The sequence below is a fragment of the Trichechus manatus genome, unplaced genomic scaffold (genome assembly GCF_000243295.1).
Source record: "Trichechus manatus latirostris isolate Lorelei unplaced genomic scaffold, TriManLat1.0 scaffold00289, whole genome shotgun sequence".
Classification (NCBI taxonomy): Eukaryota; Metazoa; Chordata; class Mammalia; order Sirenia; family Trichechidae; genus Trichechus; species Trichechus manatus.
In genome coordinates, this window is record NW_004444225.1 from 478,232 (window position 1) to 494,148 (window position 15,917).

Genomic DNA, 15,917 nt, shown 5'->3' on the forward strand with positions numbered 1-15,917 from the left:
GAAGTAAAATTTTAGCATATTGTTATTGGTTTCAAGGCAATAGAAATCATCACATGGCAGACAAAGTAATCACCTATTTGCCACTGCTCCATTATCTTACTTCTTCACGCTCTGCTCTTTGCCTCACATGTATGTGACATGAGCAGGCAGCCAGGCAGAGACTAAAGTTGACTTGGAAGGCTGCAAGATATGGAAGAACTAACGGTTTTTGACTGCGTACTATGTATACTTTCAAAATGTATTCGCTCATTTTATGCTCTGTACAACTCTATAAGGTCAAAGTTATTAATTTATCTTACAGACTAAAAAGAAAACCTCAGTGTAAGTTACTTGTAAGTTGGAGAGCTGGGATTTGAGTCCAGAAATGTCTGAAAACAAAAACCTATGGTCTTGCTTTTACAGTACCTTCCTCCAGGTAATCACAGGAAGGTGCTGGAAGATAGAGGAATACATAGTTATGTGACTGTGTGGGGACATTTTATTTTAGAGAAAAGCAAAAAAGGATGGGATTGATGGTTGAGCCCTGGTATAGTATAGTCACTTATAAATAATATTTCTGAAGTTCTTTGTCCATATTTTAAAATACGTTCTTGAGATAAGTGTTTTTACAGAATTAAGAAGCCAGAAAGAAGAAAAAGTGCATTGTGAATTGAAATGAGAAAAGGCAGTTTTCTCATTGATTCTTTGCTCTTGGAATCTCAGTAACTATCAAACGGAACTTGATGACTACTAACAAATAAACAACATTTTCCCCTATTCTAGGTTGTTAAACTGCCCAAAGCCACCAAATACAGATTAGTCTAAAATGCACTTACTTTTCGTGCTGGAGGTGGTTTTAAAAATCAGCTTTAGATACTAAAATGCTTTTTCTCTCTTTCCTTCAGGCTGCTAAAGGATGCACAGAATGAAGCTTATTTTAAAAGCTGGTACCAAAAGCTACTGGCTGCTCTCCAATTCTGTGCAGGAAAAGCCTTGAGTGATGAGTTTTCCAAGGAGAGGAAACTTATCAAAATTCTGGGAGATATCGGGGAAAAAGTCAAGTCTGCCAGTGACTCTCAAAGACAGGTTTGTTGAGAAATCTATCTTCATGTGGTGAAGTTGCTTTTTTTTTTTTTTTTAAAGTACTTAGGTTCAATTAAGTTTTAATTTGATACCTTAGAAAGCAAATTCCTAGACTACACTTAGTTATAAGTCACTTAAATCAATTACCTTAATCAAGTTTTATATCCATCTACTATACTAAAGTTAGGGCCCTGGTGGCACAATGGTTAAGAGCTCAGGCTGCTAACCAAAAGGTTGGCAGTTGAGATCTATCAGCCACTCCTTGGAAATTCTGTGGGGCAGTTCTGCTCTGTCCTGTAGGGTTGCTACGGGTTAGAATCAACTCGACGGCAACTGGTTGCTAAAGTTAATGATAACATCTATTACCAGGTTATGGTGTTTTGATCTAAGGGAACCTAACAATAGGGGACCAACTTAAAGACAGTTTGACTAAAAAAGCCTAATTAAGTGATCTCTTTAAAATGGTGGCACAACACAAGGGAACTTTTTAGGGCACTTTTTTCCATAGTACAAAATCTAGATCTAGATTTTTTTAACAATTCACTAACCAAAAACATATTTTTAAAGGCATTTATTGTCATAACAAATAAGTTAAATGAAACAAAACAATATGGGTATGGATAGTAATGATCTTTATACTAAAATCCGTGGATGATAGTCAAAATATTGTGTCTCTTTCCTCAGTGGTTATAATAATGGACCTGGCTATTCTTTTCCTGGCTCTAATGAAAGAACATTTGCTCTTTTTAATTATCTGTTACACTAGTTCCCTTCACTGATCATTAAGTAGTTTCTCTTAAATTCAGCATTCTAGATGTGGGGAGCTGGTGGGTATCCATTCATTGTATTAGAATGTCATCCAATAGCAACTGAGTACTTACTATATATTAGGAGTTAAGGATAAAAAGACGACAAATATATGAATCTTGTTCTCAAGAAAGCTCATGGTTTCTTTTTATCCATCTTCTAAAATCAACAGAGTTCTCAAAAAATCAGTATGAAAATATTCATAGGCAGAATGTCCCAGAATTCTTTCCCAGCCCAGGAATTTTCTTGCTGGAAGTCAGTTCATTTAGTAGAAATGCCAGAAGCTATGCCACTTCACCTATCTAGGATAAAATGGAAAATAAAAAGCATAAGCATGGAATTTTTTTTTATATTGAAAACATATAAACTCTGGATACATCAAGGACCCTTAAGGTGCATCACATGATGGGCAATGCGAAAAGAATTCTATGATTTCCCCATGTTACTGAGAACTCATTAATTATTTTGTAGCGGTAGACAAAAAGTTGATAGCAAGTAAAATAAATTGGTTTTAAAATCACAAAAGTTATTTATAGGTTTGGTCTTCATCACATATTTAAGATGCATTCTACCATTAAATAAATATGGTACCATTTTTTCACCATTAGCATCAAGTTCCAGAGTGATATTGACATTATTCAGTCAAATATATTTTTATCACCTTTACTGCTTTTGTGATAACACCTCTTCACATGAAAATAGCAAGAGGCGGAGCCAACATGGCACTATAGACAGAAGCACCATGCCGCCCCTCCACAGCAAAGACCTGAAAAACTAAGTAAAACAGAGACAAACGTCAATCCTGGAACCTGTTAAAGCATCAAATGAAAAGATAAAAAACTCAGCCAAGTACCGAATGGAATAAGAAACTGACAGAGAACATAAAGTGAGGAGAGATATGAGTGGAGGTCCCCTATCAGCTAACGCAGTGTGGATTCGCAATCTTGGACTCCTGTCGGAGATCAGTGAATAGGGAGTACAGGAAAGCAGCATCACAGAGCTCCTAGCAGGAGACAGAGCACCCAGTAACTAGCGATATACGCTTTCTCACTCCCCACCCTTCTTCCCCTACTCAGTCTTCACTGCTTCCCAGCTGGCTGAGATCGCTTGGCCAGGAGTTCCATGCTGCTTGGATTCGCCCTGCCCACGCCAGCAGGCTCCTTCAGTGCCATTTCTTTGTTGCTGGTGTTGCTCTTTTCAGCTTCTTTTGTTTTTTTCTGTGCCTTTCATCTCCTCCCCCTCCTTTCTTTTGAACACCTGGCACCATGTGCCATCTTTGCTTCTTCTTGACAGGCTGTGAAGCACTGCTTGGCTGGGGAACTGTTTCCCCAGTCCTTGCCGCCATGCTGGTGAGATCCCCAGGGCCCTTGTTTTGTTTCCTTTGTTGTTTGTTTTGTTTGTTTTTCTTTTTAAGGCTTAGGAGCCCCTTCTAGCCAGGCTATATTGCACAGCTTGGGAGCCACTTCCCCGGTCTGTGCAGTCATGCTGGTAGGATCCCTGGGGGCATTTTTTTCCTTATTCCCTTTCTTTTTTCCTTTCACCTTTCTTAATTTCTCAATTTCTCGTCTCTCTATACTTACCTGATTTTCCTGTCTCCTAAATACCTGGTGCTGTGTGCCATTTCTTCCCATTCTAGCCAGGCTGTACTGCATGGCTTGGGAGCCACTTCCTTGGTCTGCGCAGCTGCGCCAGTGGGATCCCTGGGGGCTTTCCTTTCTTTTTTTTTTCTTTCTATTCTTTATTATTTTTTTCTTTTTCCCTTTTGTCTTTCTTCATTTCTCAGTTTCTTGACTCTATGTACTTACCTTTTTTTCCTGTCTCCTGAATACCTGGCGCTGTGAGCCATCCCTGCCACTTCTAGCCAGGCTGTACTGCGTGGCTTCGGAGCTAATTCCCCGATCTGCGCAGCCACACTGGTGCGATCCCTGTGGCTTTATTTTTTTTTTAATTTTTATTTATATATTTTCTTTTTTCCTTTTTGTTTTTCTCCATTTCTTGGTTTCTTGTCTCTCCACTCCAATGGCAAGCTCCTTCAACACTTTTTTGTTTCTTTGTTTTAGATCCTGTTTCTCTATTCTCTCTCTTGTTTCCCGTACTTAGCTTAGCAACACACACCACAACCTCCCACTCCCTCCTGCAGACCTGTATCATGCACTGAACACCCCATCCCCAGCAACACAGGCACAGCCTAACGGACACTACTTTGCACTGACCCCTGGCCCACCCTACTGGCCCCAGTACATGCCACAAACAACCCATCCTAGCCCCTCCCCTTCAGCTGCACCTGCCCTGCTGCACCATAGCTGAATGACTGGCCCTGCCCATTGGACAAGGAAGTGAAAAGTATCATGCCTACATACAAGCAAACAGCAAAGAACACATGGCACACCTTTTCAGCCATAACCAAATAAAAAAGCAGGATGCAACAAACAAATGTACAATCAAAAAATGAAGAAAATAGCTACTGAATGACCTGAAGACAGCAGACAACATCAAAACATAAAACAACAGGACATTAATTGTCTGACTGAGACTGGAGGTACCCCAGAAAGAATGACCCCTGGATTCTCTATCAGCCCAGAACAAAAACAATTTCTGAGGCCAACTCTTTAGACAGGGATTGGACTGGACTGTGGAACATAAAGTGATACTCGTGAGGAGTGTGCCTCTTAGCTCAAGTAGATACAAGAGGCTAAACGGGCAGCTTCTGTATGGAGGTGAGATGGGAAGGCAGATAGGGTTAGGAGCTGGTTGAATGGACATGGGGAATCGGGTGGAAAGGTGGAGTGTGCTGTCACAGTATGAGGAGAGAAATTAGAGTCACATAAGAGTGTATGTATAATTTTTTGTATGGGAAAAAATAAAAAAAGGACAGGATGTTTCCAGTAGGTGTCCTAAATAAAACACCAGACGACTTTCCAGTGAAAGAAAAGGCATTAGAACTACCAGATAATAAATTAAAATTTCTAATATTCAGAGCTAACCAAGAGTTGAAGCAAAGAGGAGACAAAAATGGGGAAAAAAATTCGTGAAAAAGGCAGACAAATTCTGGAAAATACAAAAAATGGAAGAATTCAGGAAAATAATACAGGAATAAATGCCAAAATAAATTCACAAATAGAAATTATACAAAAACAAATAGAAATCCAAAAAATAAACAAGATTTCAGAAATGGATAGTGTCATAGAAGCGCTGAGGAGCAGGTTTGAAATGATAGAACATAGGATCAGTGAAATTGAAGACAAACACTTGGATACAACTTTGAGGAAAAATCAGAAAAAAGAACAAAGAAAAATGAAGAAACCCTGAGAATTATGTGGGGTACAATCAAAAGCAAAAATTTTCGAGGAATTGGAGTTTTTCAGAGCAGGGGAGGAAATGGAAAACACAGAGAGGATCATTGAAGAATTCCTGACAGAAAACTTCCCAGATATGAAAGATGAAAAGCTGACCATCCAAGAAGCTCAACGAACCCCGTATAGGATAGCCACCAAAAGAAAATCACCAAAGCATATCGTAATCACACTCACTAAAACTGAAGACGAAGAAAGAATCCTGAGAGCAGCGCAGGAAAATTGAAGAGTCACATACAGAGGGGAAATAATAAGAGTAAGCTCTGATTACTCAGCAGAAACCATGCAGGCAAGAAGGCAATGGGATGACATATATAAAAACATGAAAGAAAAAAATTGCCAACCAAGAATAATATATCCTGCAAAACTGTCGTTAGAATACGATGGTGAAATTAGGACATTTCCAGTTAAACAGAAACTAAGGGACTATGTAAATACCAAACCAAACTTACAAGAATTATTAAAGGGAGTCCTTCAGTTTGAGAATAACCAACATCAGACCATAGCCTGAATCTAGGACACAAGATTGCACCAGCCAGATTCCAACCTAGGAAATGAACTCTCAAGGAGTATTTAAAACCAAAAGATTTACAACAGGGAACTGGAGAGGTTCATCTGTAAATGACAACAATGTCAGAACAGTGAAAAAGGAAATAAATGGTGTGAGTATAGAACTTTCTAATGGAGAAGAAGGCAACGTGATACCAAGTAATAATAGACTGGTTCAAACCTAGGAAGATAAAGGTAAATTTCAAGGTAACTACAAAGAGAGCTAACAAAACTACTCATCAAAATAAAGAAAAAAACCGTAAAGTCTCAGTAAAAAGCAAAACCTACAAAAACAAAAGAAATGGAAAAAAAAATCCACAAACAAAAGGAACTCAGCACCGGAGAGTAAGAGGAACAAAGAAAACATCAGCATCACAAAAAAAAAACACTACAAAATGACAGCAATTAACTCACACCTGCCAACAATTGCACTGCATGTAAATGGCCTAAAATTGCAGCCATAAAGAGTCAGAGAGTGACAGAATGGATTAAAAAAAACAGGATCCATCAATATGCTGTCTGCAGGAGACACACCTTAGAAACGAAGATGTAAATATATTAAAAATCAAAGGATGGAAAAAAATATATCAAAGAGCTCCAGAAAGGAGCAGGAGTGGCAATACTAATCTCAGATAAAACAGACTTTAAAACAAAATCCACCATAAAAGACAAAGAAGGGCACTATATCATGATTAAAGGGGTGATCCATCATGAAGACATAACCATAATAAATATCTCCGCACCCAATGACAGGGCTCCAAAATACATAAAAAAAAACTCTAACAGCACTGAAAAGAGAAATTGACAGTTCCACAGTAATGGTAGGAGACTTCAACACATCACTCTCAGTAAAGGACAGAACGTCTAGATAGAAACTCAACAAAGATACCGAAGATTTAAAGGCCACAATCAGCCAACTTGAACTTATAGACATATACGGAACACTCTACCCAGCAGCTGCAAAGTACACATTCTTTTCCAATGCACATGGAATGTTTTCAAGCATAGACCACCTCTTAGGCCACAGAGCAACCCTCAACAAAATCCAAAATATTCAGATACTACAAAGTATCTTCTCTGACCACAACACCATCAAAGTAGAATATAATAACAGGAAGAGAAAAGAAAACAAATTACATGGAAACTGAGTAACACCCTGCTTAAAAACCACTGGATAATAGAAGAAATCAGAGAGGAAATAAAAAAATTCCTAGAAGCAAATGAGAATGAAAACACATCATATCAATACCTTTGGGACACAGCAAAGGCAGTGTTCAGAGGTCAATTTATAGCAATAGATATACACATCAAAAAAGAAGAAAGGAACAAAATCAAAACATTAGCTACACAACTCAAACAAATAGAAAGAGAACAGCAAAAGAAACACACAGCCACCAGAAGAAAGGATATAATGAAATAGATAATAGAAAAACAATAGAATCAACAAAACCAAAAACTGGTTCTTTGAAAGGATCAACGAAATTGACAAACCACTGACCAAACTGACTAAACTAAAACAGAAGAGGACACAAATAACTGAAATAAGAAATGAAATGGGGGACATTACAACAGATCCAAATGAAATAAAAAGGATCATAACAGAGTGTTATGAAAAACTGTACTCCAATGAATTTGAAAATCTAGAGGAAATGGACAAATTTCTAGAAACACACTACCTACCCAAACTAACACAGACTGATGCTGAAAATCTGAACAGACCCATAACAAGAGAAGAAATTGAAAAAGTAATAAAAAGACTCCCAACAAAAAAAATCTCTGACCCAGATGGCTTCAGTAGAGAATTCTACCAAACATTCAGGGAAGAGCTTACACCAGTACTACTCAAACTGTTTCAGAACATAGAAAAGGAAGGGATACTTCTGAATTCATTCTATGAAGCCAGCATAACCCTGATACCAAAACCAGAAAAAGACACCACAAAAAAAGAAAATTACAGACCAATATCTCTCATCAATATAGATGCAAAAATTCTCAACAAAATTCTAGCTGATAGAATTCAGCATCATATCAAAAAAATAGTACACCATGACCAAGTAGGATTCATACCAGGTATGCAAAGATGGTTCAACATTAGAAAATCAATCAATGTAATCCACCACATAAATAAAATAAAAGACTCACATGATTATCTCAACTGATGGAGAAAAGGCATTCAACAAAGTCCAGCACACATTCCTGATAAAAACTCTCATTAAAATAGGTACAGAGTGGAAATTTCTCAACATAATAAAGGGCATCTATACAAAACAGTTAACATCATTCCTAGTGAAGAGAGGCTGAAAATTTTCCGCTTGAGAACAGGAACAAGACAAGGATGCCCTTTATCACCACTCCTATTTAACATTGTGCTGAATGTCCTAGCTACAGCAATAAGGCAAGGAAAATAAATAAAGGGCATCCAAATTGGTAATGAAGAGTAAAACTGCCCCTATTTGTGAATGATATGATACTATATATAGAAAACCCAAAAGACTCCACGAGAAAACTACTAGAACTAGTAGAAAGATTTATCAGAGTAGCAGAATACAAGATGAACATACAAGAATAAGTTGGATTCCTATACATCAATAAAGAGAACAAGTAAAAGGAAATCAGGAAAACAATACAATTTATAATAGCCCCTGAAAAAATAAAATAGTTAGGAATAAATCTAACCAGGGATATAAAAGACCTATACAAAGAAAATTGTAAAACACTACTACAGGAAACCAAAAACAGATCTACATAAATGGAAAAACATACCATGCTCATGGATAGGTAGACTCAGCATTGTGAAAATGACAATTCTACCCAAAGCAGTTAACAAATACAGTGCAATCTCAATCCACATACCAACAACATTCTTTAAAGAGGTGGAAAAACTAATCATTAACTTTATATGGAAAGGGAAGATGCCCAGGATAAGTGAAGCGATATTGAAGAAGAAGGATAAAGGCGAGGGCTCACACCACCTGCCCTCAGACCCTACTATACAGCTAAGGTAGTCCAAACAGCCTGCTACTCGTACAACGACAGACACATCAACCATTGGAACATAATTGAGAACTCAGATGTAAATCCATCCACCTACAGTCATCTGATCTTTGAAAAGGGCCCAAGTCCATCAAATGGGGAAAAGACAGTCTTTTTAACAAATGGTGCTGGCAAAACTGGGTGTCCGTCTGCAAAATAAAAGAAACAGGACACCATACACAAAAACTAATTCAAAATGGATCAAACACCTAAATATAAAGCCAAAAACTGTAACAGTCATAGATGAAAAAATAGGATGAACAATAGAAGCCCTAATAAATGGCATTAACAGGATACAAACCATAACTAACAACACACAAACTCCAGTAAATAAGCTAGATAACTGGGATCTTCTAAAAATTAAACATTTACGCTCATCAAAAGACTTCACCAAAAGAGTAAAAAGAGAACCTATAGACTGGGAAAATATTTTTGACTATTACAAATCTAACAAGTGTCTAATCTCTAAAATCTACAGAAAAATCCAACACCTCTACAACAAAAAGACAAATAATCCAATTTAAAAAAATGGGTAAAGGAATGAATAGACACTTCACCAAAGAAGACATTAAAATGACTAACAGACACATGAGGAAATGCTCACGATCACTAGCCATTAGAGAAATGCAAATCAAAACCACAATGAGATACCATCTCACCCCAGCATTACTGGCGTGAATCAAAAAAACAGAAAATAACAAATGTTGGAGAGTCTGTGGGGAGATTGGAACTCTCACGCACTGCTGATAGGAACGCAAAATGATATAACCATTTTGGAAAATGATATGGCACTTCCTTAGAAAGCTAGAAATAGAAATACTATACAATCCAGCAATCCCACTCCTAGGAATATATCCTAGAGAAATAAGAGCCATCACACAAATAGACATATGCACAGCCATGTTCATTGCAGCATTGTTCACAGTAGCAAAAAGATGGAAACAACCTAGATGCCCATCAACAGATGAATGGATAAACAAACTATGGTACATGCACACAGTGGACTATTATGCAATGATAAAGAACAATGATGACTCTTTGAAGCATCTCATTATGTAGATGAAACTGGAGAACATTATGCTGAGTGAAATAAGTCAATCACAAAAGGACAAATCTTGTATGCCACTACTGTAAAAACTCATGAAAAGGTCTACACACAGAAAGAAATGATCTTTGATGGTTATGAAGGAAGGGAGGGGTGGGAATGGAAAAACAGTAAACAGACAGCAGATAAGTGGTAACTTTGGTAATGGGTACAATAGTACACAATACTGGGAAGCCAGCACAACTTGTAGAAGGCGAGGTCATGGGGTCTTAAAAGCCTGTGAGTGGCCATCTAAGATACTCCACTGGTCTCACCCCTTTGGGAACAAGGAAGAATGAAGAAAACTAAAGATACAAGGGAAAGATTAGTCCAAAGGACTAATGGACCACAAATACCACGGCCTCCACCAGACTGAGTCCAGCACAACTAGATGGTGCCCGGCTACCACCACTGACTACTCTGACAAGGATCACAATACAGGGTCCCAGACAGAGCTGGAGAAAATTGTAGAATAAAATTCTAACTCACAAAAAAAGACCAGACTTACTGGCTTGACAGAGAATGGGAGAAACCCTGAGAGTACGGCTCCCGGACACCCTTTTAGCTCAGTAATGAAGTCACTCCTGAGGTTCACCCTTCATCCAAAGATTAGACAGGCCCATAAAACAAAACGGGACTAAAGGGGCACACCAGCCCAGAGGCAAGGACTAGAAGGCAGGAGGTGACAGGAAAGCTGGTAATAGGGAACCTAATGTCGGGAAGGGAAATTGTTGACATGTTTTGGGGTAGTTAACCAATGTCATAAAACAATATGTGTACTAACTGTTTAATGAGAAACTAATTTTTTCTGTAAACTTTCATCTGAAGTACAATTAAAAAAAAGAAAAAATAGCAAGAGAAAAAGAGGTGGGAGGTATTTATAATTTCTCACAATATAAATTACTGGTAGTTGTTTTTTCTACTTAAAAAAAAGGCACTAATTAAACCTAACTGTACTAAAAGGAGAGTAGATTTTGGTTGAACAAAGGAAGCAGAGACTCCCCTCCATGATTTTCAGCAGGCAAACCTCTGTTTAGATAAGACAAAGAACACACACAGAAAGAGTGCATTGGTGGAATTTTGCCTCATTTCTCTACCTTGCTCCTCTCATGTATTCTGGGTGCAGTGGATTCTACTACTTGCCAATGAGCCAGGAGTAAAAACTGAGAATGTCTCAAGAGTCAACTAAGCATTATTAATATGATACCCTAATTTTCAGAGTTGGGCTTGAAGTAGTTTTCAGAAATGCGTTAGAGAAGCTGTTTTTGTTCTGTGATGAATTGTTGTTATTGTCTCCCCCCGCTTTTGCCAGGGCGTGTATAATCCTAAAGATGTTATTTGTGGTCTCTGACTTTCCACAGATACTGAGAAATGAGGAAGTGAGCACATCAAGTGTCAGAGAGACACTCATTGGTATCTAGAAAATGTTTGTTCACAGATACTATCATCATGCATTATGCAATTGTCATTTTTGCTATTATTTTTCCTAATATATGTGAGTATTTTTTCTAAAATGTACTGTTGGTATTAAGTTTAAGTATTTGAAGCTACAAACTAAGATTTTAGGGAATTATCAGAATTGGAGCATGTTAATAATTACTTAAAACAAGGATTGCAAATTGGTGAGTTACTGGCCAGTGCCCTTTAGTTCCCCATTTTCCCCATACTCCCTGTTGTCTTTAGCCTGCTGCCTCCTCATACATGAGTATATCACCTACCTGACCCCTGAGTCATGCAAGTGTGCAACCCCTGAATTAAAGAGTGTATTTAATCAATACGAAGGAAGTTATAACTTGAAAAAAAAGTCAAGCTGTTTACAGTTTCTTAAATATGTTTTCTACTGATTTTTCATAGGAGGTACTGAAGAAAGAAATTGACAGACTTGAGGAATTCTTTCAGCAGATAAATACCGGTACTTGTCACCTTCCTCTGAACCCTGCCCTTTGCGTAAAAGGGATTGATCGTGATGTAAGTCCATTTATTCAGTAGGCAACTTGAGTATTTTTGTTTTGTATTGTTTAGCTGACAGTTTATAAATTGTCATTGCATTATTTTAGGAAAAAAGTGATTGAATCCCATCCAAATCTGTGTGCTCTGTTTGATGCACTATGACCACTTGGGGCCATTTTGGCCTCCTCATATGATTTGTTACTTTAGAGATAAATTATCTGTCATTTCAGTGTGAAAAAAATAAATAAATAACAGTACTTCTCACTGAATTGATTTTTCAACTTATTCAAAATCGTTGATTTGGTTACCCCATGCAGGCTGCATTTAATTTCATGCATATTTAGACCCTGCACATAACCATAACTAGTACACTAATATATCATTAGCTACAGCATCTCAATTTTGATTCAATTTAAAATTCATCGATGTCCATCTGTCAGTGAACTACATAATATGTTTTGTCATTTGACTCACACCTGGAAAGCCTTCTTGGCATGATCAGGCCGATGAACTCCTTCTCTTTTTGTGCCTCTGTCACATGGCAACTCTTCAGTCAACCTTCTCTGACTTAGGATCACTTTTTCCTCCTTTGCTGCTGATGAACTTGGGTATCTTCCTTCTTGAAAGTCCAAGAGTAGAAAGACACTAATGGAGATAAGAACTGATAAGTGAGATTTAAAAGTAAAGAAGTTAAATTATCATGGGTGTACAATAAACGTTACTTAACTGAAAAGTCATAAGACAATCCAGAAAACAAATGCAGTGTTAGGAGACCAACTGTACTATGGTTGGCTTGAAGGTGAAGAGTTTTGCTAAAACTTGATACCATCATCTTTAAGATGAAGCCTTTCTTGACTTTGCCACTACAAAGACACCCTAAAAACTTTTCTAATATGCTTAATAAACATATTTTGAAAAATAACAAAATAAGGCATCAAATTCTATGAATAAATTATGTCTACCTGAGCTAAAATCCAAATCATAGCTTATTTTTTAATTATATAACTTTCAAATTATTAGAAATATTCATTGATTAATGCTGATGATATATGAAAACTCAACATTTCATAGTACCTTAGGGTAGAATTAATAGGGATCACTGAGTTCAAGGTTTTGTTTGTTTTTCCTTAAGAAGTAAAGCAGTTTTTACAATTAAAATTTCATGTGAGTTTTGGCTTGTAAGGGCAGCGGTTGTATGGGGTATTGGCGCAAGTGAGGAGGAATGGCTGCCACTGATGCCCACGTAGGTGCCTCTGTGAGTGAGTCAGCCTGGGGGTCACCAGTCCAGGACCCTACTCTTCGCCCATGGCACTCTGCACCTGACAGCACTTTACCTGATGCTCCAAAGCTGTTCTGGTTAGAGCTACCTTTTTGTCCTATTTCTCTGACCAGCCATGTTTCATACGGGACCAGGCACCTTCCGGCATAGCAATGAACAGGGCAGACACGACCAGTCAATACTCCCCCGATGCTTCTCCCTCCCACCCACACACAGAGCTCTGAAAAACAGCTCCTCAGACCTGAATTACAAGCCACTATTTTAATCTGACCAGCTGCAGCTGGAATAAGCTTCTCCTTGGAGTCACAGTGGCCACCAAGCAGGGGTGCTTTAGGTCTCACCCCTGGCCTATTTTACAGGAGCAGGAGGTCACCTGATGGTAAAGCTGAGAAGCCAGACCAGGGGGCGGGATTATATTATCCAGAAGAGTCATGCTCCTGTTTGCAAAATCTGGCTGCACTTCAGACATTATGTTACCATTAGATATCCAGGCCACAAGAGGTTCCGAGCCAGCTCTGGGAACTCTGTTGCTAGTGACTGATGCCAGAGGTACCCACCAAGAAGCAGATCTTAGAGCTACTGGTGCTGGAGCAGTTCATGAACATTCTTCCCAGGAAGTTCCAGACCTGGGGTTGCTACAGCATCCTAAAAACAAACAAAAAACTCACTGCCTTCGAGTCAGTTCTGACTCATAATGACCCTGTACAATAGAGTAGAACTGCCCCATAGGGTTTCCAAGGCTGTACCTCTTTACGGAAGCAGACTGCCATATCTTTCTCCCGCAGAGCAGCTGGTGGGTTCAAACCACCGACCTTTTGGTTAGCAGCTGAGCACTTTAACCACTGAGCAACCAGGGCTCCTTGAGTCATCCTAGAGGAGCAGAAAATCGTGTCCATGGTAGAGGATTTCCAGAGCCATCTCAATGGGCCAGGAGAGGTTTCACCTCCAACACAGGAACAGAAAATACCTTTGGAGGAAAGACGGCACTGAATGCAATAGAAGAGTGGCCTTCAGTCTCACTTCTCAGTGGGGATTCTGTCCCTGGAGCCTACCCCAAGCCTCCCCATGTCCCAGTGGGCACCTCCCCAAGGAAAATTTTCTCAACTTGCTCTCCTGGTTCTTGCCTTTCCCCAAGTGGGAAACTCGGGGGACCAAGCAGTGGCAACTGTGCTTCAATGATCAGGCCTCAGGCGTCTGCAGTCTATGAGAATGTGTCTGTGAACTCCATTCATAAGAAGTGGAAAGGTCCGGCACTCAGTCAAAGAGCCCTGTACCAGAACATTATGCCAGAAAATCATCACAGCCTGGCCTCCCCGGCAGGTGAGAATAGGATGAAGACTCAGAGTTGACTCCCAAGCAGGAAATTTCTGAAGGATGAGAGTCACTTGGCAGGACAACAGGAGAATTTTCCAGGATGGTTCCTGGGGACTGGAGGCTGGAGATGCCTGTGTATAGCTTAGAGGGGCTAGAAAAATAACCCTCAGATGTAGGAAGCAGACTGGAAAAGTGATTTCTTAGAAATAATAGACAAGGATAAAAATCAAAATACCACAAAAGAAAAATGCGAGGAATATAAGAAACTTGGAGAACATTTTAATCTGTTCTCCAGTCTTCTTGAGCATCAAGGAGGTCTGAAGGGACATTCTTCAGTGTGATGAATGTGGCACAACTTTCTATCGGAGGCCATGCCTCATTAGCCGTCCTGGAGAGAACCCCTGTGAGTGTAATGACCATGGTAACACCTTCAGGCAGACCTCTCAACTCATCTGAATCCACTCGGGAAAGCCCGATGAATACAGTGAATGTGGAAAGATCTATTGTCACCGCTCTTATCTCATTCAACACCAGAGACTCCCTAATGGGGAGAAACCTTATAAATGTCATGAATGTGCAAAAGTTCACTTAGAGTTCCCAAGTCACTGAGAGTCAGAATACCTGTACTGAGGAGAAATGTTGTGAATGAAATGAGGATGGGGAGGTCTTCACTATTGGCAAAGTAAGGACTTCAGAGTTCCACAACTCATAATCAGATCGCGTGCTTCTCAAGGATAGAGATCATATCTTCCTTTCTCTGTTCCAGCTCTTGCATTTCATCGTCTATGTAGAATCATTCTCCAAGACTCTTGATTTATTCTTTACTGTCTCTTGACTATGGCCTTCCCGATCCAAATAGATTGGCTAGATAGGGAAAGGTAAATGATGAGGGTCTAGATTGTTGTTGTTATTGTTGTTAGGTGCCATCAAGCTGACTCTGACTCATAGCAATCATATGTACTACAGAACAAAACACTGCCGGGTCCTGTGCCATCCTCACGATCATTGTTATACTTCAGCCCATTGTTGCAGCCACTGTGTCATCCATCTCATTGAGAGTCTTCCTCTTTTTCACTGACCCTGTACTTTACCAAGCATGATGTCCTTCTCCAGGGACTGATCCTCCTGATAACATGCCCAAAGTATGTAAGACATAGTCTTGCCATCCTTGCTTCTAAGGAACATTCTGGTTGTACTTCTTCCAAGACAGATTTGTTCATTCTTTTGGCAGTCCAAGCATTCAATATTCTTCACCAACACTGCAATTCAAAGGCATCAATTCTTCTTCGGTCTTCCTTATTCATTGTCCAGCTTTTGCATGCATATGATGCAGTTGAAAATATCATGGCTTGGGTCAGGTGAACCTTAGTCTTCAAGGTGACATCTTTGCTTTTCAACATTTTAAAGAGGTTTTTTGCAGCAGATTTGCCCAGTGCAATGCATCTTTTGATTTCTTGACTGCTGCTTCCATGGGTGTTGATTGTGG

At 39.1% G+C, this 15,917-nt stretch overlaps 1 protein-coding gene and 1 pseudogene across 1 annotated transcript in view; both read left to right on the plus strand.

Annotated features, from left to right (window-relative positions):
• Positions 1–15,917, plus strand: part of PIK3C2G (phosphatidylinositol-4-phosphate 3-kinase catalytic subunit type 2 gamma) — a 417,122-nt gene that overhangs the window by 250,607 nt on the left and 150,598 nt on the right. Inside the window, exons 18-19 of the mRNA XM_012559647.2 lie at positions 885–1,065; positions 11,743–11,856. Coding sequence (XP_012415101.1) covers positions 885–1,065; positions 11,743–11,856 — 295 coding nt within the window. The remainder of the gene's footprint in view (positions 1–884; positions 1,066–11,742; positions 11,857–15,917) is intronic.
• On the plus strand, positions 13,549–15,080 carry LOC111819171 (zinc finger protein with KRAB and SCAN domains 7 pseudogene; annotated as a pseudogene).